Source organism: Heptranchias perlo, unplaced genomic scaffold (assembly GCF_035084215.1).
Source record: "Heptranchias perlo isolate sHepPer1 unplaced genomic scaffold, sHepPer1.hap1 HAP1_SCAFFOLD_520, whole genome shotgun sequence".
NCBI lineage: Eukaryota > Metazoa > Chordata > Chondrichthyes > Hexanchiformes > Hexanchidae > Heptranchias > Heptranchias perlo.
In genome coordinates, this window is record NW_027139538.1 from 95,668 (window position 1) to 117,691 (window position 22,024).

At 49.6% G+C, this 22,024-nt stretch overlaps 1 protein-coding gene across 2 annotated transcripts in view; it reads right to left on the reverse strand.

Moving 5' to 3' along the window:
* The window catches only part of LOC137314896 (rab GTPase-activating protein 1-like), an 86,466-nt gene that overhangs the window by 20,136 nt on the left and 44,306 nt on the right, over positions 1–22,024 (reverse strand). For both annotated transcript variants that reach the window (XM_067979918.1, XM_067979919.1), the window contains one exon: positions 11,777–11,869. In XM_067979918.1, coding sequence (XP_067836019.1) covers positions 11,777–11,869 — 93 coding nt within the window. The remainder of the gene's footprint in view (positions 1–11,776; positions 11,870–22,024) is intronic.

Sequence of the window (22,024 nt, forward strand, 5' to 3'; positions counted from 1 at the left end):
GATTTGAACTCGTGTCTCTAGTACATTAGTCCACTAACAGAACCACTATACTACCGTACCCATTCCCTAGCCACCGACTCCATCCCTCTCCCGGGCCACTGTCTGAGGCTCAACCAGACCGTTCGCAACCTCGGCGTCCTTTTTGACCCCGAGATGAGCTTCTGACCCCATAGCCGCTCCATCACCAAGACCGCCTACTTCCACCTCCGTAACATCGCCCGTCTCCGGCCCGCCTCAGCTCATCTGCTGCTGCAACCCTCACCCATGCCTTTGTGACCTCCAGACTGGACTACTCCTATGCTCTCCTGGCCAGCCTCCCATCTTGCACCCTCCATAAACTTGAGTTCATCCAAAACTCTGCTGCCCGTATCCTAACTCGCACCAAGTCCTGTTCACCCATCACCCCTGTGCTCGCTGACCTACACTGGCTCCCAGTTCAGAAAGCGTGGATTTTAAAATTCTCATCTTTGTTTTCAAATCCCTCCATGGCCCTCGGCCCTCCCAATCTCTGTAGCCTCCTCCAGCCCTACAACCCTCCGAGATCTCTGCGCTCCTCCAATTCTGGCCTCTTGCGTTTCCCTGATTTTAATCGCTCCACCATTGGCGGCCGTGCCTTCAGCTGCCTAGGGCCTCAGCTCTGGAATTCCCTCCCTAAACCTCTCTGCCTCTCTCTCCTCCTTTAAGATGCTCCTTGAAACCTCTCTCTTTGACCAAGCTCTTGGTCACCTGTCCTAATGTCTCCTTCTTTGGCTCGGTGTATAAATGCATGTTGTTAAATATTACTTACTGTTTAAAAGTTATTTATTTACAGATCTCACCATCATGAAGAAAGGAAATGACCACGAGCTCTCAATGGTGCCCACCTTCAGCCGGCCGTACCCCTCACTGCCTACATTTTCCTCATCATTGACCCAATACCCTGCAGCCCGGCCCGATATTCGGACCCCAGCTCCTGTTTGGGTTTCATTTGCCAGCCTGTTCTGTTCCCCACTCCCGTTCCCTGCCTCCATCCACTGCTCTGGGACCAATATTCGGCTCTCACCAGCCATCTGCCAGCCAGATCGACCCTGCTGGGATTTACTGCCTTTCCCCAAGAAAGAAGCTGCACCTCCTAGCCCAGTTTGTGGTGACCTTCACCAATGACCCCCACTCCCCCCCCCACCATCGGATCCTGCCCCACTCCTTCAGCTCTGGGCCAGGCTCCCGTGACCTCCCGAACAACAGTTCTGGCACACGCTGTCCTAATCCTGCTGCAAGTGGGCATAAGCTTCGCAGCAACAGCCAAAAGAACGTCAACCAACAAACCAACCCATCCACCAACACCTCACAGATATAACAGATACTACCACTACCCTGGTCCCTGGCCACACTCCTACAGCTCTTGGCTCAGCTCCATTCCCAAGAGCTCCCGTCCCCTCGCCGCGTCCTCCTGCGCCCCCCCCCCCACTCACGTCCTCCTGCGTGCCCCCCACTCGCGTCCTCCTGCGCCCCCCCCCCCCACTCACGTCCTCCTGCGTGCCCCCCACTCGCGTCCTCCTGCGTGCCCCCCACTCGCGTCCTCCTGCCCTGCCAACTCCACCCACTCCCCACATCCTCTTGCCCCCCCACTTGCGTTCTCCTGCCCCCCCCACTCGCGTCCTCCTGCCCCCCCCCCACTCGCTGCGACCTCCTCCTCCCCCCCACTCGCTGCGACCTCCTTCTCCCCCCCCCCCTCTTCCCCCTCCATACTCTTGCCCTTCCCAACATCCTCCCCATGTTTAAAATCAAGAACCAACAAACCACCTCTCGGAGAATTCATTCTATGGCCAGGCTTCAGACTGTGGAACTCCTTCTCTCCCTCAGCCTTTGAATGCAAAGGCCAATAAAACTCCATCATCAATCACTGCGACCTGATCTACCTTGTCTGGGCTGTCACCAGGCACGGCCAGTGTACTAGGCCCCATACCTCACTGAGAAGATCCTGATTAGGTTTAAAATGTAAGTCACCTCTTGCATGACTAATCTGCCCAGTACAGGGCCTGCCTGCTACAGGGGAGCTCTGCACATGCATTGCTAAGCTTCCAGAAAGTAAATGTTTAAATGTGGCTCTATTCTGACTTCTTGTAGTCAGAGGGGAGTCGGTATCAATGAAACCCAGAGGGACATTTAAATGCTGCATTACTGTCAATAATTTTAACAATCAGGACATAGCGCATCGAGGATTCAAATCGGCTTTTACAAATTTTGTTTCAAATTGTGCCCAATAAATTTTCAGGTCAATAGTTGTGACAGAAATTGTGGCAGATTGCTCTGGATCCAGAAATGGCAAAACTAAGTCTGATCACCAATAAAATGCCTGCAACTAAATTAGGCCGCAATTTTGAAAGCTGCCCACGTGTAACACTCGGGGTGACACACGGGCTTCGCGGCCCAACATTAGACTTTACCATAATCCCGGAGGATTACCCCGCTCGTGGTCTCTCCGACTGTTGTCGATCTTGATGCCGTCCTCCGTCGTGGGCCCCAGTGGCGTCCACCTTCAGTGACGCCCTCAGAGAGTGAGGGGGAACATTAACATCAGTGACACCCTCAGAGAGTGAGGGGGGACATTAACATCAGTGACACCCTCAGAGAGTGAGGGGGAACATTAACATCAGTGACACCCTCAGAGAGTGAGGGGGGACATTAACATCAGTGACACCCTCAGAGAGTGAGGGGGGAACATTAACATCAGTGACACCCTCAGAGAGTGAGGGGGGACATTAACATCAGTGACACCCTCAGAGAGTGAGGGGGAACATTAATATCAGTGACACCCTCAGAGAGTGAGGGGAGAACATTAACATCAGTGACACCCTCAGAGAGTGAGGGGGAGAACATTAACATCAGTGACACCCTCAGAGAGTGAGGGGGGGACATTAATATCAGTGACACCCTCAGAGAGTGAGGGGAGAACATTAACATCAGTGACACCCTCAGAGAGTGAGGGGAGAACATTAACATCAGTGACACCCTCAGAGAGTGAGGGGGGAACATTAATATCAGTGACACCCTCAGAGAGTGAGGGGGGAACATTAACATCAGTGACACCCTCAGAGAGTGAGGGGACATTAATATCAGTGACACCCTCAGAGAGTGAGGGGGGAACATTAACATCAGTGACACATGGTGCGTGGAGGGAGATTAAATGGGTGGGTAGAGTCCATGATAGGGGAGAGTGTACATGGTGTGTGGAGGGAGATTAAATGGGTGGGTAGAGCCCATGATAGGGGAGAGTGTACATGGTGTGTGGAGGGAGATTAAATGGGTGGGGAGAGTCCATGATAGGGGAGAGTGTACATGGTGTGTGGAGGGAGATTAAATGGGTGGGTAGAGTCCATGATAGGGGAGAGTGTACATGGTGTGTGGAGGGAGATTAAATGGGTGGGTAGAGTCCATGATAGGGGAGAGTGTACACGGTGTGTGGAGGGAGATTAAATGGGTGGGTAGAGTCCATGATAGGGGAGAGTGTACATGGGGTGTGGAGGGAGATTAAATGGGTGGGTAGAGTCCATGATAGGGGAGAGTGTACATGGTGTGTGGAGGGAGATTAAATGGGTGGGTAGAGTCCATGATAGGGGAGAGTGTACATGGGGTGTGGAGGGAGATTAAATGGGTGGGTAGAGTCCATGATAGGGGAGAGTGTACACGGTGTGTGGAGGGAGATTAAATGGGTGGGGAGAGTCCATGGTGTGTGGGAGGTGATTGAAGGAACGGGATGGATTCGATGATGGGTACAGTGTATAAGGTGTGTGGGAGGAACAGGCTTGATAGCTTGAAATGCGTTTTTTCATTTTGTGCTGTCTCATGATATAATTATTTGTATGGACTGGTTTTGTTGAATGTTTCTTGTTGTATGTTGTTCTGCTGAATAGTTCGATTAACTAGTTCTCAAATCCCACATTTCATGCTGACTGGTTTCATTTCCCTTCTGAACTGACATCTACTGTATTTCTTTCTTTGTGCAGGTTGCCGGTACAGGGGACAGAGTTGTCTGTGGTTGTCAGGGACCCGCTGGTACTGCCCCTCGGCAGACTGTCTTGTCACACAGTGCGGGAGCCTGCTGTGGAATCTCTCCTCGAGCGGCAGAAGGACGAGTTTTCCTTTGATGCAATGAAGAATATTGACGTATTTTCCAAATGGAGCTGGTTCCAATGCAGGATGACTTGTGCAGTTGTGATATTTGTCATCAGTTTGGCTTTGGCCAGCTCCCTCTGCCCGTAGCGTGCCAGTGAAGCAACAGGTAACCCTACAGCTGTCTCTTAACTTAGACCGAGAAGTCAGGTTCACTGGATGAATGCAGAGAGCACTACAATGGGTTTGATGAGTCCTAGCAACCAGAAGGCTCACTCGATAACTGGACCAAATGAATGGCAGGACCTGTTAGCTATCAGCTCACTCCCTGAGAAACACAACTAAATGCCGGCTATGAAATGTAACAGGTTCATTTTATTACAAATTATATTTCATAAATAACTTTCAAATACAGTATTTACAAGAACCTGGGCTCAAGTCCAATTTCAGCACAGCTCACGAAGATTGCATTGTTTGATTAAAGCCCGTCGGCACTCTCTGAGAACTCAAACACCCATTGCTCAGTCAAACTTTGTTAAAGACGCACTGTCTTCATCAAAATATATTTGTAAAACTTTAATAGTGTGCAGAGGGAAGAGAAACACCAGAAGAGCTGTGTATTATCAAGGTATTGGGAGGAAGGAACATGGAGTGGCTTCATCAGAAACTAGGAAAGCAATGAGAAATGATCCCAGGCAAGGAAGACAAGGATGCACTTACATCATTGCGTCAAGTGTTGAGAAACAAATAAAAAAAGTTTGCCAGACACTTTCATGAAGACAATGCCCTTTAAATATCAACAGCCTTTGCGTGTTGATGACAAATTATTCAGTACAATTACAAGCTAATACATGAATTCCAACAAAATAATTACAACACAAGCATAAATATAGATCTGGTCCCCGAGTATCAAACTCAACACCAATGTCGTGTCACGGCTGGGAATATTTTAGAACGGGCAGCCTGTCAGCCGTTAATTATCAATTGAGTTTTCAAGCTGCAATATTAATTATCCAAAGGATACAATTATGCTTTGATTGGAAAACACAGCCTCCGTGTTGATCACAGCTACATGTGGTCCTGAGACAGACACACACCCATATACACAGGAGCCGTGGCTGGGACACAGTATCCCCATTTCACACACTCTGCGGGGACAACAATTCCAGTCTTTTGACCCCTGTGGGACTGGGATGGAGTGACAGTCCAGGGGCAAATATAGCAAAGGGAACAAAGGAGTGAAGAAAAAGGAAGAGACCGCATTGAAAAAGTGGAGAGAAGGAAATTTAGATCCCAGTGTTAGGTCCTGGCACAGCCTGTGTAGATCACACCGGACTGCAATGTCCTGTCATTGACAGTAAAGCTGAAACTTTTAATTCACAAATACTGGCAGCATAAATGCAGGGGACATTTTCTTTCTGTGGTCTGGAACACTGAGGACTGGTATTCTGGTTCTAAAGATGTTCTGTCTGTCTCTCTGTGTCTCTCTCCCTCCACAGGTTGAGTCAGATTGACTCCAGTGAGGCAGAGTTTCCCCACACTGCTCAGGGAGAGTGAAACCACTCCACGACCTAGGGTGATTAATAGGGTGGTTTCACTGTTGCTGAGGAGTATGGGTAACGTCTACTTCCATTACTGTCATTTGAGCCGTTAAATGGAAACAAAGCACTTACATCTCAGGTGGAGACAGAGGAGATACCTTGGCCTGGAAATTCCTCAGAAGCACGATCCTGACAGTTATACTCAGACTCTACCAAAGTTCACGGGGTCAGGGGGAGGGGCCATGAGGAACAGGCCTTTGGTGGTTTGGGTGATTCTGCGGGGACCCCGTCCCCGACTTGAGATGCTGGAAGCACTGGCAGAAGCCTGCTGGCCCGGGGGGGGGGGGGGGGGGGGGGGGAAAGAGAATACATGCCTTCTCCCACTACAAATAGATCCTGTGCCCTGTGTCAGGGGCAGCTTTAAAACTTATTTGATAAAAATTGTCCCCTGATCTTTAGGGGTCCAGACCCTGATCCCAAGGTCCTACCACAATTTGCAGCCATTCCAGCAGAAGGTACATAGGAACAGGAGGAGGCCATTCAGCCCCTCAAGCCTGTTCCCCCATTCTATTAGATCATGGCTGATCTGTATCTTAACTCCAACTACCCACCTTGGCTCCATAACCTTAATACCCTCACCCAACAAAAATCTATCAGTCTCAGTCTTGAAATTTTCAATTGACCCCCAGAATCCACAGCTTTTAGGGGCAGCGAATTCCAGATTTCCACTCCCCTTTGTGTGAAGAAATGCTTCCTGACATCACCCCTAAACGGCCTAGCTCTAATTTTAAGGTGATGCCCCCTTTGTTCTGGATTCTCCCACCAGAGGAAATAGTTTCTCTCTATCTACCCTATCAAATCCTTTAATCATCTTACACACCTCAATCAGATCACCCCATAATTTTCTATACTCAAGCCTGGTCTATGCACCTGTCCTCATAATTTAACCCTTTTAGCCCCACTATCAATCTGGCAGAAGTTCAGCAGAATGGCCAAGCAATTTCGGAGCCCCATCTTTCCGTTGCGATGCTTCATCCATGTTACTGGGGAAAGTAGTTTTAAGATAAACCTTTTGCTTTTGTTTTTGAAAAGGCCACCTCAATTTTACGTTCAGTGATTTGCTCAGCCCCCTTTTCATCTTTGGAGGATTTTAGAAATATGTATTTTTGTTTGCGGGAGGAGGGCGGGCGGGCAGCGCGAGGGCGGGCGGGCAGCGCGAGGGCGGAGCAGGGAGGTGGCAGGTGAGAGTGGGTGACAGGCTGGGGAAACAAAGAACCCTTACCGTTCAAATTAAGGCATTTCACACAATACCACAAAAGAAATGAGGGAGAGAATTAGGGCCCATGACACAAGAGAGATAATGGTGGTACACAGAGACACAGCTGAAAGGCAGGCAGCAAAGGGCTGCATTAAATGGGGGGGTTTCTTTCATTCATTCTTGACATGCGGGCATCGCTGGCAAGGCGGGCATTTATTGCCTGTCCCTCCTTTCCCTGACCGAGGGTCTTGCTAGTCCACTTCAAAGGGCAGTGAAAAGTCAACCATGTTAGTGTGGGACTGGAGTCACAAATAGGCTCAGAATGGGTAAAGATGGCAGGTTTCCTTCCCTAAAGGACATTAGTTGGGTTTTTACTACAATCCGACAGCTTCATGGTCACTTTTACTGATCACCAGCGTTTCTCCCCCCCCCCCACATATTTTTTAAAAACTGAACTGAAATTCTCAAACTGTCGAGGTGGGATTTGAACTCACGTTCTCAGGGTTACTAGTCCAGTGACATAACCACTACACCACCATACCTAGTTTCTCAGACTGGCGTTGGGATCATATATTATCATATATGAAACAAATCAGAGTCATATAGCACAGAAGGAGGCTACTCGGCCCATTGTGCCTGTACTGGCTCTCTGAAAGAGCTATCCAATTAGTCCCACTCTCCCGCTCTTTCCCCATAGCTTGGCAAACATTTCCTTTTTAAGTAGAGATCCAATTCCCCTTTGAAAGTTACTATTGAATCTGCTTCAACTGCCCTTTCAGGCAGTGCATTCCAGATCATAACAACTCGCTGTGTAAAAAAATGATCTACTCTCAGACGTAAAGGGTGGCCATCAAAGTTCGCTGATGCTACCAAACTGGGAGGAGTGGGGAACTGGCAGGAAGAATGCACAGACTACAGGAGGACATCAACCGATCTAGGAGCATTGGGCAGACAAGTGGCAGATGCAGTTTGATACATTAAATATGGGATAATAGATTGAGGAACAATAATGGATGGAAATGTAGCTTACATTGTAAATATCTTCATGCAGTGGAGCAAGATGGATGTAAAGAAACATAAATCCTTAAAAAAGTGAGAATTGAGAAGGCAATTGGGATTTATATTGAGAGGAATTGAATGCAGAAGGAAAGAGGTCATGACGACTGTACAAAACAATGGTTAGGCCACATCTGGAATAGTGTGTGCAGTCTTACGAGGATGATACCAGGGACAAGGGACCGGAGTTATAAGGAAAGGCTTGAACCACTAGGACTGTGCTCTCTTGAACTGAGATCTTTGAGGGGAGAATTTAATGATCAAAATGATAAAAGGAATAGACAAGGTAAACATAGATTACTTCCGCTGGCAGGCAAACTGATTAACTTGAGATCATGGTCTCTTGTCTCTCACTAGATACATAAAGGGGGAGTTTTTCATGCAAAGTTATTGGAATTTGGTGAACTGAGCACAGCATTCAAAAGTGGACTGTCAAAGAGGAATTTAAAAGAGTCTGAGTAGAAAGAGGAAAATGGGATTAGTTTGGAGAGAAAGCAATAAAATGGGACTGTGTAAAATTAGCCCTTAAATAAGGTCTAATCTCAGTGGACCTCCTGTGTTTGTGTGTTGCCTTTTACTGAGTAAACATCAGGAGATATTCTAATTTAACCACTGGAATGATTCACTCCATGCCCCGGTTTCCCCAGCAGGCTCTGATAGAGGAGGTACTGATATATGACAATGTCCCATGAAGCACCCGAGTGCAGCTTCTCAAGCGAATAAATGAGCAGAGGCAAAGGGAAAAACTGGGAGTGTTGGAAATACACAGCAGGCCTGTCAGCGTGTGAGGGAGGAAACCCAGATTAACGACTGGGATGGGACCCTTCATCAGAACTGGGAAAATCCCCACCTGAAATATTAGCCGGTCTTTCTTCTGCATCCAGCTGGTGGGCTGCTACAGCGACACGGGATTTCAGGCAGAAGGGAGGGTCAGTTGCCGCTGCTCTCAGCTGTGGCTCAGTGGGCATCACTCTCGCCTCTGAGTCAGAAGGTCGTGGGTTCGAGCCCCACTGCAGAGACTTGAGCCCATAATCCAGCCTGACACTCCCAGTGCAGTACTGAGGGAGTGCTGCACTGTCGGAGGTGCCGTCTTTTGGATGAGACGTTAAAACCGAGGCCCCGTCTGCCCTCTCAGGTGGACGTAAAAGATCCCAGGGCCACTATTCGAAAGAGAGCAGGGGAGATCTCCTGGCATCTGGTCAACATTCAACCAACATCATCAAAAACAGATAATCTCTGGTCATTCATTTGCTGTTTGCACAAACTTGCCTGCGTAACACTTCAACGGTGGTGCTATAAAGCACTTTGGGACATCCTGAGGCGATAAAGGGCTGTACAAACACAAGTTCTTTCTTCTTTACCAGATAAAGGAGGGCAACGAGCAGGCGAAAACATACATTCAACACAAACACTGAAACTTCAAATGAAGGGCTTATCTGCAGCATATTAAACTGTGTCCTGGGCACTTCCTTCCAATGTCCCAGAGAGTTACCAGGCCTGGACGTATCCTGATAGATTATAAGGAATCCTTTGTGCAAGATATAGACGGCCATGGTCCAGGCTTGCTGTGAATATTGGGCTTCCTCCTATTTAAGTGGTGTGAGCTTCTCTATTTCTTTGAGTGGAAGGCGCTTTCAAATACATATCCAATGGAGTATCAGAGAATTTACTGAAATGAAATGAACTGAAAGAAGAGAAGGAAATGGGCAGAATTAACCAGACCAGGCTCATTGTGGAGAGGGGTCGGGGACTGTGGAGGGATCAGTGCAACAAAGAAAAATCCCAACTGGGTTTCACAAGAAAAGCTAAAATAATTATAAGAACATAACAGGGATAGTGCCTGTGCTCATTACTTCTACAATACATTTGAAAATCACTGAAGATGATCCAGTACTTATGTATTCAGTCCCTTGTACTTCTAACCAGACAGTGTGAGCACTCACTACAAGATACAGGAGGTGTCAGGTACTTAGATATATCATAAACACACTGCACATCATACAGCAGAGTTAGCAAATTCAGCCTAACCAAATGGGCAACGCATATATATATATATATATATATTTTTTTTAAGAACAGACAGTACTGTGTCAGCCTGGTCTCACTCTCGCCTCTGGGTCAGAAGGTCACGGGTTCAAGTCACATTCTTGAGCACATAATCCAGGCCGACACTCCCAGTGCAGTACTGAGGGAGTGCTGCACTGTCAGAGGTGCTGTCTGTTGGATGAGATGTTAAACCGAGGCCCCGTCTGCCCTCTCAGGTGGATGTAAAAGATCCCAAGGCACTGCTTCAAAAAAGAACAGGGGAGTTCTCCCCGGTGTTTATCCCTCAAGCACCATCACTAACAGATCAAAAGTACTTCACTGGATGTGAGGGGCTTTGGGATGTCCTGAAAAGGTGCGATATAAATGTAAGTCCTTTCCTTTTTAACTTTATGCAACTGACCTTAAATACAGTCATCACAGGCTTAAGGGAGACATGCAAGTTCCCAGTGACTCTGTTTAGTGAATTTCCTCCCGACCGGCCGCTGTAACTTCGGTGTAAACAGCTGAGGGTTTCCACCAACCTTCCGCTGAAGTTACGGTGGCCGGTCAGGAGAAGGCTGGTGGAGATTTCCGGGGCAGGTCTGCATTAACTGAGGGTTTCACTCCCATTACACGGAGACACCCTTTCCTTGTAGCTTTCAAAGGATGATGCTGTGATCAGTACACCCTCAGCTTCCAACAGGCTTGCGTTATCCTGAGTCACAGGAACTCGGGAATTGCTGGACGGAAAAAGACCAAAGTCTATCCAGTTGGCCTTCTACCATCCTGGTAGTCACATGATAATGGAGTTGTTGACTAATCACAGCAATCAATCTCCATCAATGAGTCTACAACAGACCCAGGCATGAGGTGAGGAAAACCCCCAGTGGTGGAGAGATTTGGGAACCATAGGTCCAAAGTCACCTGTTCCTCCCAGTCCTGTTACACTCACCATATGTCATGTCGCAAATTACTCATACACTGTATCCCAAAATATTATTTTCTGATAGAAATCTTATCTAATTTGTATTTCAATGAATCAACACTAACTATTTCCACCGTCTCCCGAGTCTGTTCCAAAGATTGACCACTCGCTCACCGAGATACTGTTTCCTCAGTTTTGATTAGTTTTGAATTTGCCCCCTTCAGACACAGGCCGTGTCCTCTGGTTCGACTGTTTCTGGACAAGGTGAAACAGCCTGTCATGGTCGACATGATCAAGTCCCTTTAGGATCCCAAAAACTGGCAGCAAGCGTGTCCAGCTGCACCAGCAAGGGCTCATGCCTGGGGCTTCCCCACAACCTGCACTGTGCTGTCAGCAAGGGGAGGCCCCAGATTGTCTCAGAGAAACAGGCAGCCAAAGCAACACTCGCTTCCCTGCTGGGCATCAACGGGGGTCCCGGGGGGGGGGCTGTCGGGGGGTTGTTGAGGGGGGGGGGATGCAAAATAAAACCCATGAATGAAATCTGTGACAGTCAGGAGGATTGTTACGATTCCGCGTCATTTTCTTTTGTCGCTGAGCGATTTATTTTTCCTCTGCTCGTCTCCTGACGGCAGGTGATGCCCAGACCAGAGGGCGGCATCAGACATGGCATGCCAACGCCCTGCCCTTCGCCGTACTCCCATTACGCCTCCTTTCCCACGGCCTCGCAGACCTCGGTCTGAGGGGACGGTACAGTCTGTATTACAGACTCCAGGCACATCGCAGTCGGTGGCGTCTGTGATTCCAACCCCCTCACCAGTGCACTCCCATCACCTACAAGACAGATTCGCAAAGCCTCAGACGGACAGTGTTTCTCCCTACCTTATATCTGTCGATTGGATCTTCCTGCTGTGCCTGCTGCTCCCTCATTGTTTGGTATTCCTTCTCATATTTTTTCAGTTTTTTCGTTGGCACCTGGAGGGATTGAAGGAGAAAGACAGTCAGTGGAAATCATACCACACTTTAAGTATCCACTCCTGGATCAGGTCTACCCCAAGCTCCGCCTGCAGGGGACACTGTCGCTGCAGGAAGCTGGCAGCCCACGTCAGTATGTCCCAACTCTCAACGTACAGTTACACAGGCCATTCGCAGCTCAAACAGTGAGGGGGTGGGGCAGGTCCATTATTAGCAGAGGGACAAAGTACAAACAAACATAGGAACAGGAGGAGGCCATTCAGCCCCTCGAGCCTGTTCCGCCATTCCGTTAGATTATGGCTGACCTGTACCTTAACTCCATCTTCCCACCTTGGCTCCCTAACCTTAATACCCTTACCCAGCAAAAATCTATCAATCTCAGTTTTGAAATTTTTGATTGACCCCCAGCCTCAACAGCTTTTTGAGGGGGAGAGAGTTCCAGATTTCCACTCCCCTTTGTGTGAAGAAGTGCTTCCTGACATCACCCCCTATCAAATCATTTAATCATCTTAAACACCTCAATTAGATCACCCCTTAATCTTCTATATTCAAGGAAATACAAGCCTAATCAATGCAACCTGTCCTCATAATTTTTTTTTATTTGCTCGTGGGATGTGGGCGAGGCCAGCATTTATTGCCCATCCCTAATTGCCCTCGAGAAGGTGGTGGTGAGCCGCCTTCTTGAACCGCTGCAGTCCGTGTGGTGACGGTTCTCCCACAGTGCTGTTAGGAAGGGAGTTCCAGGATTTTGACCCAGCGACGATGAAGGAACGGCGATATATTTCCAAGTCGGGATGGTGTGTGACTTGGAGGGGAACTACTCCACCTGCACGTTCCCATGTGCCTGCTGCTCTTGTCCCTTTTAGCCTTGGTATGAGAGAGGGGATTGTATGGTCACTATACAAGGTGGTGGTTAGATCCCATCTGGTGCACTGTGTGCAGTTCTGGTCATGGGAAGAATATTACTGCTTTCAGCATAGGATACAGAAGTGAAGAAAGATATTCCTGGGTGATGAGGAAGGGTTTAGGAAGTTAGGATTGTTTTCGTTGGCTAAGAAGAGATTTTGAGGTGATCTAACAGAAATTTTTTTAAGAATATGAAGAAGAGAACTGAAAAAACTGAATGAGGTAAATGATTCAAATGCCAGGGAACCCTAGTTAAAAATTAAAAACAAAGCATAAAACGGCAGATGCTGCAAATCTGGAACACAAACAGAAAACACTGGAAACGCTCAGCAGGTCAGTCCATCTGTGGAGAGAACGGGCGAGTTAGCACTTCAGGTGTTTCAACAGAGGACCCCTACCCCAATGGACCAACCCGTCCATCTCCTCCCTCCCTCCCCCAATCTATCAGAGCTCCGTGCTGGCAGGGTGGTCCTCACCCTTGGTGCCCACCTACTCCTCCTCCCCCCACCCCAGGCTCCTGGGCCGCTGGTACCTGCTCCACTTCGCAGTGTTGCCTGCTCCTATTTCTACCTGCCTCGCCGCCTCAGCCATTCAGACGCTCCCTTGTGAATCGTAAATGTCTTAAAATTTCTGTCATTGTGCCTCCTACTGTCTCACGTGAAGATCACTTCCGCCGTTTAACCAGCTCCTGCTTTCCGCTTAAGCACTCAACAAGCCATTCTGCTCCTCGCGAGAGTATTCATTTCCCCCCCTTCAGGTCCACATCGAGAGGTTAACTTGCCCGTTCGCTCCTCAGGTGGACCGACCGACCTGCTGAGTGATTCCTGTGTTTTCGGTTTTTGATTTAAAAATTATGAAGTTGGGAGTAAGTCAGGTGGAAATTTGTCATTCAAAGGATAGCAGAATTGTGGGATGAGTTACCTGGGAAGGCAACTGAAGCAGTCATTGTAGGTTTAAGAAACACATTGTGAAGAGGAAGGAAGGAAGACAGACTTGCATTTATTCAGCGCCTTTCACAACCTCAGCATGTCCCAAAGTGCTTTACAGCCAATTAAGTACTTTTGAAATGTAGTCACTGTTGTAATGTAGGAAACGCGGCAGCCAATTGCGCACAGCAAGATCCCACAAACAGCAATGCAATAGTGACCAGATAGTGTTTTAGTGATGTTTGTTGAGGGATAAATATTGGCCCAGGGAGAACTCCCCTGCTCTTCTTCGGATAGTGCCGTGGGATCTTTTACATCCACCTGAGAGGGAAGTTTAACGTCTCATCCGAAAGTCGGCACCTCTGACAGTGCAGCACTCCCTCAATACTGCACTGGGAGCGTCAGCCTGGATTTTGTGCTCACGTTTCTGGAGTGGGACTTGAACCCACAACCTTCTGACACAGAGCCTTGGCTGACACCCGAGAGGGAGGGGATTGATGGATATGATAAGGAGACAGACAAGTGGGGTTGATCTCTTCAAAAAAGGGCTGAGCTTGTAAACACCCAATGGCCTTGGTCTTGTGCCTCCATTTTCCAATCCTTTGTGTTCCCAGTGATAACTTAAATCAAACATATTCGGCAGTTCTGTCTATTCCTACTATCTCTGGCTGCACCTGGATTTGTTATCTAATTATAGAAAAAAAAGACACGTAACTTGTACCAAAAAAAAAATCCCGCTGTGACCTTTGTCCCGGGAGCTTTAGCCTGTAATATTCCGCTGTAAGAGCAGTTTACAAGAACACTTAAAATCAGCAATTTTAAGTTTCAATTAAGGAAAATAATTCCTAGAAAGTGAAAGTCATGATTGTAACCAAGAACTGAAATCACTTCAGATCAACACAGGAATATAATGAACCCTGATTGTGATTGACCCAACACTAATTCCTTGTTGCCTTTAAATTATCTCCACCCTGAAATAATTGTGTAAAAGAACACTTAACTACACAAGATGATAATCAGTCAATCACAACACAGCAACCAGGTTACATGGGGTTACTTTCAAACACTGCAGGCAGCGTCAGATAGGAGGAATCTGTACGGCCAGCTCCCTGGCGGTGTGTGACCACATCATCGGACTGAAGGTCCAAGCGTTAACCCCCAGTCTGTGCACAGTTAGCTGATCTCATGTCGGGCTGCAGTGGGAGTACAACAATCAGCCTCCGTGCCACTGTGCTGGGGCTGGGGATGGAAAAATGCCGGGAGAACCATTCCTGATTCTCTAGCCATCTCTCCGCTGCAAGCTGCATGAGGGGGTGCTGGGTGACAGCAGGGTCCAGCATAAATAAGATGCCCTCTCGGAAAGTCTGCCCGTTCTCATTGTCTGCGGTCACACTTGAAGATTGGCTGGGTTAGCAAAATACAGGGAGGGGGAAGAGAGATATCCAGCACCCAGTGATCCTGGCCTCCCAGCAGGGACTGGTACCCACACAAACAGTGATCCTGGCCTCCCAGCGGGGACTGGTACCCACACAAACAATGATCCTGGCCTCCCAGCAGGGACTGGTACCCACACAAACAGTGATCCTGGCCTCCCAGCAGGGACTGGTACCCACACAAACAGTGATCCTGGCCTCCCAGCGGGGACTGGTACCCACACAAACAGTGATCCTGGCCTCCCAGCAGGGACTGGTACCCACACAAACAGTGATCCTGGCCTCCCAGCAGGGACTGGTACCCACACAAACAGTGATCCTGGCCTCCCAGCAGGGACTGTTACCCACACAAACAGTGATCCTGGCCTCCCAGCGGGGACTGGTACCCACACAAACAGTGATCCTGGCCTCCCAGCAGGGACTGGTACCCACACAAACAGTGATCCTGGCCTCCCAGCAGGGACTGGTACCCACACAAACAGTGATCCTGGCCTCCCAGCAGGGACTGGTACCCATCAAAACACAGTGATCCTGGCCTCCCAGCCGGGACTGGTACCCATCAAAACACAGTGATCCTGGCCTCCCAGCAGGGACTGGTACCCATCAAAACACAGTGATCCTGGCCTCCCAGCAGGGACTGGTACCCATCAAAACACAGTGATCCTGGCCTCCCAGCGGGGACTGGTACCCATCAAAACACAGTGATCCTGGCCTCCCAGCGGGGACTGGTACCCACACAAACAGTGATCCTGGCCTCCCAGCAGGGACTGGTACCCATCAAAACACAGTGATCCTGGCCTCCCAGCGGGGACTGGTACCCATCAAAACACAGTGATCCTGGCCTCCCAGCAGGGACTGGTACCCATCAAAACACAGTGATCCTGGCCTCCCAGCAGGGACTGGTACCCACACAAACAGTGATCCTGGCCTCCCAGCAGGGACTGGTACCCACACAAACAGTGATCCTGGCCTCCCAGCGGGGACTGGTACCCACACAAACAGTGATCCTGGCCTCCCAGCAGGGACTGGTACCCACACAAACAGTGATCCTGGCCTCCCAGCGGGGACTGGTACCCACACAAACAGTGATCCTGGCCTCCCAGCAGGGACTGGTACCCACACAAACAGTGATCCTGGCCTCCCAGCAGGGACTTGTACCCACACAAACAGTGATCCTGGCCTCCCAGCGGGGACTGGTACCCACACAAACAGTGATCCTGGCCTCCCAGCAGGGACTGGTACCCATCAAAACACAGTGATCCTGGCCTCCCAGCAGGGACTGGTACCCATCAAAACACAGTGATCCTGGCCTCCCAGCAGGGACTGGTACCCACACAAACAGTGATCCTGGCCTCCCAGCAGGGACTGGTACCCACACAAACAGTGATCCTAGCCTCCCAGCAGGGACTGGTACCCATCAAAACACAGTGATCCTGGCCTCCCAGCAGGGACTGGTACCCATCAAAACACAGTGATCCTGGCCTCCCAGCGGGGACTGGTACCCATCAAAACACAGTGATCCTGGCCTCCCAGCAGGGACTGGTACCCATCAAAACACAGTGATCCTGGCCTCCCAGCGGGGACTGGTACCCACACAAACAGTGATCCTGGCCTCCCAGCAGGGACTGGTACCCATCAAAACACAGTGATCCTGGCCTCCCAGCAGGGACTGGTACCCATCAAAACACAGTGATCCTGGCCTCCCAGCAGGGACTGGTACCCATCAAAACACAGTGATCCTGGCCTCCCAGCAGGGACTGGTACCCATCAAAACACAGTGATCCTGGCCTCCCAGCAGGGACTGGTACCCATCAAAACACAGTGATCCTGGCCTCCCAGCAGGGACTGGTACCCATCAAAACACAGTGATCCTGGCCTCCCAGCAGGGACTGGTACCCATCAAAACACAGTGATCCTGGCCTCCCAGCGGGGACTGGTACCCATCGAACCAAAGGGGCGATTCAGTGACCCTGCGCTCCGTTCCCAGCAAGGAGCCTTACTTCCCAGGAGTACAAGGTTGGAGGATTAAAGTTACAGTGTTAAGATGCTCTCTGTGAGCTAAGCTCCTGACAAGTGGGGCTCCCTGCTGGGAGTGCGGGAATTTCCAGATGTGCCCGTCGAGCCTAACAGGCAGTCACCGTCTTTGGAGATCAGATTGTTTGTACAGAACTTTCCCTCAGGAGATGAAATGGGCAGAGTGGAGGGTAGAGTGTACATGGTGTGTGAGAGGAGCAGGTTTCAACGGGCATTTCTCAGCCCTAAGCCCTCATGTGTTCAAAGTGAAAAGGGTCCTTTCCCTTCCTTTGAGAAACTCATGGTCATTTCTATTCCATTGCAGCCTCATTTCAGAACTTTCACTGAGTTGGGAGCTAGCACCGTGGCAAAGCTTTTATCTGATCGTTATCATATTGTTGTTTGTGGGATCTTGCTGTGCAAAATTTGGCCGTTTAGTTTCCTACATTACAACAGTGACTACACTTCGAAAGTACTTCATTGGCTGTAAAGCGCTTTGGGACGTCCTGAGGTTGTGAAAAGCACAGTAGAATTACAAGCCTTTCTTTCAAACTTCCTCCCAGAGGACTGAGGGGAGTGTCCAGCCTGTCACTCAGTGCCATTAATCACAAGTGCCTTGCCTGATCTTATTGTAGATTTCAAATAAAAATCGTTGGACTATAACTTGGTGTTGTAAAATTGTTTACAATTGTCAACCCCAGTCCATCACCGGCATCTCCACATCATGATCTTATTGACTGTGTCTAATAACCAATTTTCATCAGACCTGCACGTGACAAATACAAGAGGCTCCGTGTGAAATACACAGTTGAACCCACATGGTGAGACCTCATAATCACATCAACACCTGTACTCGCAACCAAATCCATCGGGGATTTCAGGAATCAATTCCTTATCGATGGGACACACTTCCCTTAGCGCCTGTAATGCTCTAAACGTCTGACAAACCCAAACACTCGAAGCTGATCAGGATATTCTCCGTGTTTCCCACTGCCTGAAACAGAGGCTCCAATTATGCAGATTCAAGAAGCAGTTGACTGGAAGTCAATTCACAGGTACAGGCTCTGAGAGACATGCTAACAGAGAGTGTTAAATCACTGCCGACCATTCCTGCCACTGATTAAAGACTCACCGACCAGCAGCCTGCTCGGCTCCCAGCGATTCAGAGCCAAGGCCTTGCGACTGCAACCCGACGGTGCAACCCTTTTTGGGTTCACTTTTGGAATGCTGTGCTGGCTCAGGATGCAAAGCTTCATGTGACTGGGTTACACAGACTTGCAGGTTCATTTCCGGGTTCAATTCCTGCTCTGTGCTAAATGAGTTAATCTCAGCTGAGAGCAGTGGCTCAGGAGGGATAATCCAGCCAGGTTCGTGTTCATTACCCAGTCAGCACTGTCGCAAAGTGTCAACATGGGCACTTCAGGGAGGAAAGGACTGGACAGAGCTGTGACCCCCCCTCACTCCTCCATGGTCCAATGGCCTGCCTATGTTCTACAGTGAGGCTCACACATAGTCACTTCTTAGGTGCGATTCAACAACACCTTGCATTTATATGGTACCTTTAACATAGTAAAACGTCCCAAAGCGCTCGGCAGGAGCGATTATCAGGCAAAAACTGTCGCTGAGCCAAAGAAGGAGACATTAGGACAGGTGACCAACAACTAGGTCAAAGAGGAGAGAGGGGTTTAGGGAGGGAATTCCAGAGCTTCGGGCCTAGGCAGCTGAAGGCACGGCCGGCAATGGTGGAGCAAAGGGAGTGGGGGGATGGACAAGAGGCCAGAATTGGAGGAGTGTTGAGATCTCGGAGGGTTGTAGGGCTGGAGGAGGCTACAGAGATAGGGAGGGACGAGGCCACGGAGGGATCTGAAAACAAAGATGAGAATTTTAAAATTGAGATTTAAAACTGGAAGCCAATGTAGGTCAGCGAGCACGGGGTGATGGGTGAACGGGACTTGGTGAGAGTTAGGATACGGGCAACACGCATCAATGCACATCGAATTACTTCCATTTAAAGCATGATATAGACGGACCATTCGATTCAACCCTTCACAGAATGGGCTGCAGGCCGGGCACTGGGGTCACATGGGCTGTTCCAGAGTCTCTCTCCGTGCTGGCAGCGTTTAATTTAGAACCTTTTCACCAAACTCAATCCTCACAGTTAAAAGAAAGACGTGTATTTATATCGCACTTTTTACCCCCAGGACATCCCAAAGCGCTTTAAAGCCAATGAAGTACTTTTGAAGTGTAGTCACTGTTATAATGTAGGAAACACGGCAGCCAATTTGTGCACAGCAAGATCCCACAAACAGCAATGTGATAATCAGATAATCTGTTTTGGTGATGTTGGTTGAGGGATAAATATTGAGCAGAACAGTAGGGAGAACTCCCTTGCTCTTCTTTGAATAGTGGCCGTGGGATCTTTTACATTCACCCGAGAGGGCAGACGGGGCCTCAGTTTAACGTCTCATCCGAACGACGGCCCCTCCGACAGTGCAGCACTCCCTCAGTACCGCACTGGGAGTGTCAGCCTGGATTATGGGCTCAAGCCTCTGGAGTGCTGCCCCACTGAGCCACAGCTGACACCTGATATAATCTGACTGGTATAAATCAATCTTCAGAAACACAAGTATCAAGGGATGGAATGGTCTCTGGAGGTCACGTGGAGCTGAGCCACACACAACAGGAGGTCAGGACCTTAGCCGGGGGCCGGGATGGTACAATCGGGGCATCACATCTACACCACTGATCGTCACCTCCCGTTTTTAACAAACTCGTTGCCGGACTGGGAGTTTCCTTCGAGATTTTAGCCATCAGTTTTCTCAGACTCTTTGGCAAATGTTTCCTGTAAAACTTGATTTTGAATATCGCTCACGTCAGTGCAGCACACGGGCTCAAAGAACGCCCCGTGAACTTGCTGGGCTGGACCTGCTGTTGGTAAATCGGGGCTGTCTTTGTTTAGCCAGCTTTCTTTCCCTCCTCCGTTTCATACATTACAACAGTGACCGCACTTCAAAAAAGTACTTCATTGGCTGTGGAGCGCTTTGGGACGCCCTAAGGTCATGAAAGGTGCTCTATCAATGCAAGTCTTTCTTTCCTTTGTTGAAGGCGATGAATTGTGCTGGGATACAAGACCCTCTACCACCTCTCCCCAGTGACCATTCTTCATGTGGGGGCTTGGTCAGTGAGCAGTGGTTGGGTGTCCAACACCAAGGGGGCATCACCACCAGTCTGTCCTCACTCGATGTCAACAGGGGCCACTGGATAATGATCAGGAGCAGGAACTCTGGTCAATTTTCCACATCTTAGCCCAGGAACTTAAGGATTTTCCACCACACCCTCCCTCAACTGACACTATATGTTCAGCTCCATCATAGGAACAAAGGAGGCCATTCGGCCCTTCGAGCCTGTTCCCCCATTCAATTAGATCATGGCTGATCTGTATCTTAACTCCCATCTACCTGCCTTGGTTCCAAAACCCTTAATACCCTCACCAAACAAATATCTTCCAATCTCAGTTATGAAATTTTCAATTGACCCCCAGCCGTGACAGCTTGTTGGGGGAAGAGAGTTCCAGATTTCCACTCCCCTTTCCACCATCCGCTACCCTCAGCCCCCTTCACCTGATCCCCAGCCCAGCCTCAACCCCATAATGCTCTGTAGCTTCTCCCCCCCCCATGCCCAAACCCCTCCACAGACCTTACCTTCTCCGTGAGGCTCACCATCTGCTCCCTCCTGACCGCTCAAATACCTTATCTCACCCCAGTGCTCACCAACATTACTACCTCTTCAGGCATTGATTCACTTCCCCTCCCTTCAAAAATTGCTCTCCTTAAGAAGAGTCCACCTTTGACCCTTGTTGTCCTCTCTACTACCCCATCCCAGACTTCCCCTTCCTCTGAGGTCCTCAAACATGCAATCACCACCCAACTCTGTGGCCACCACTTCCATCTGGCTCCCGTCATCGCCCACAGCATCGAGACTGGCCCGGCCAAGGTTAACAACAATATCTCGTGTGGTGTGATCGCCCGCTGTACATCCACAGCACAGCCCTCTCATGACCCCCTTCCTACCCATCACAACATATCTCCTGCAACGGCTTCTCTTCCTGAAGGTCCCGAGCTTGTGAAAGGCGCAATATAAAAGCCTTTTTCATAATTTTAGCGTTAAATATTTGAAGAATACACTTCTGATCAGTCTGTGGTGCCCACCCAGGAATATCCAAACCTGTCTGTTCCCTTCACAGATGCTGACTGCCCTGCTGAGTATTTCCAGAACTTTAGCTTTATTTCAGATTTCCGGCATGTGCGGCTTTTTCTTGTTCTTCAAAGAATTTGCCAGAGGGCATGTGGTGCTGGTGGGGAGCGCAGTGCGGGTTATCAGGGGCCACGTGCTCGCGATGCACGCCCTGGAAGCACTAGATTGCCGAATTGTCCCGTATATTTACGAGTGAAACGAGTGTTAGTTGTATTGCTGGATTTCCCCCTCCCAGCGCGCGGACTCTGTGCCCAGGTACAGTTCACCCTCTAGTATTCACCCAAGTGATCATCATTCATTTGTGAGTTTCTACAGAGAGTGCCTGTAGGGCGTTGGCTCATGGCCTGGCACTGCCTTAACCTGGGCCGACCCCACCCTTTACCCCCAGTCCCTGATCCTGCCCTCTACCCGCATGTCTGGGCCACGACCCGCCCTCTATCCCCCCTCCCCCCGTGTCCGGGCCACGACCCTGCCCTCTACTCTACCCCCCACCCCACCCCGTGTCCGGGCTATGACCCTGCCCTCTACTCCCCCCCCACTCCGTGTCCGGGCCATGACCCTGCCCTCTACCTCACCTCACCTCACCCCCCCCCCCCCCCCGCCCGTCTCCAGGCCATGACCCT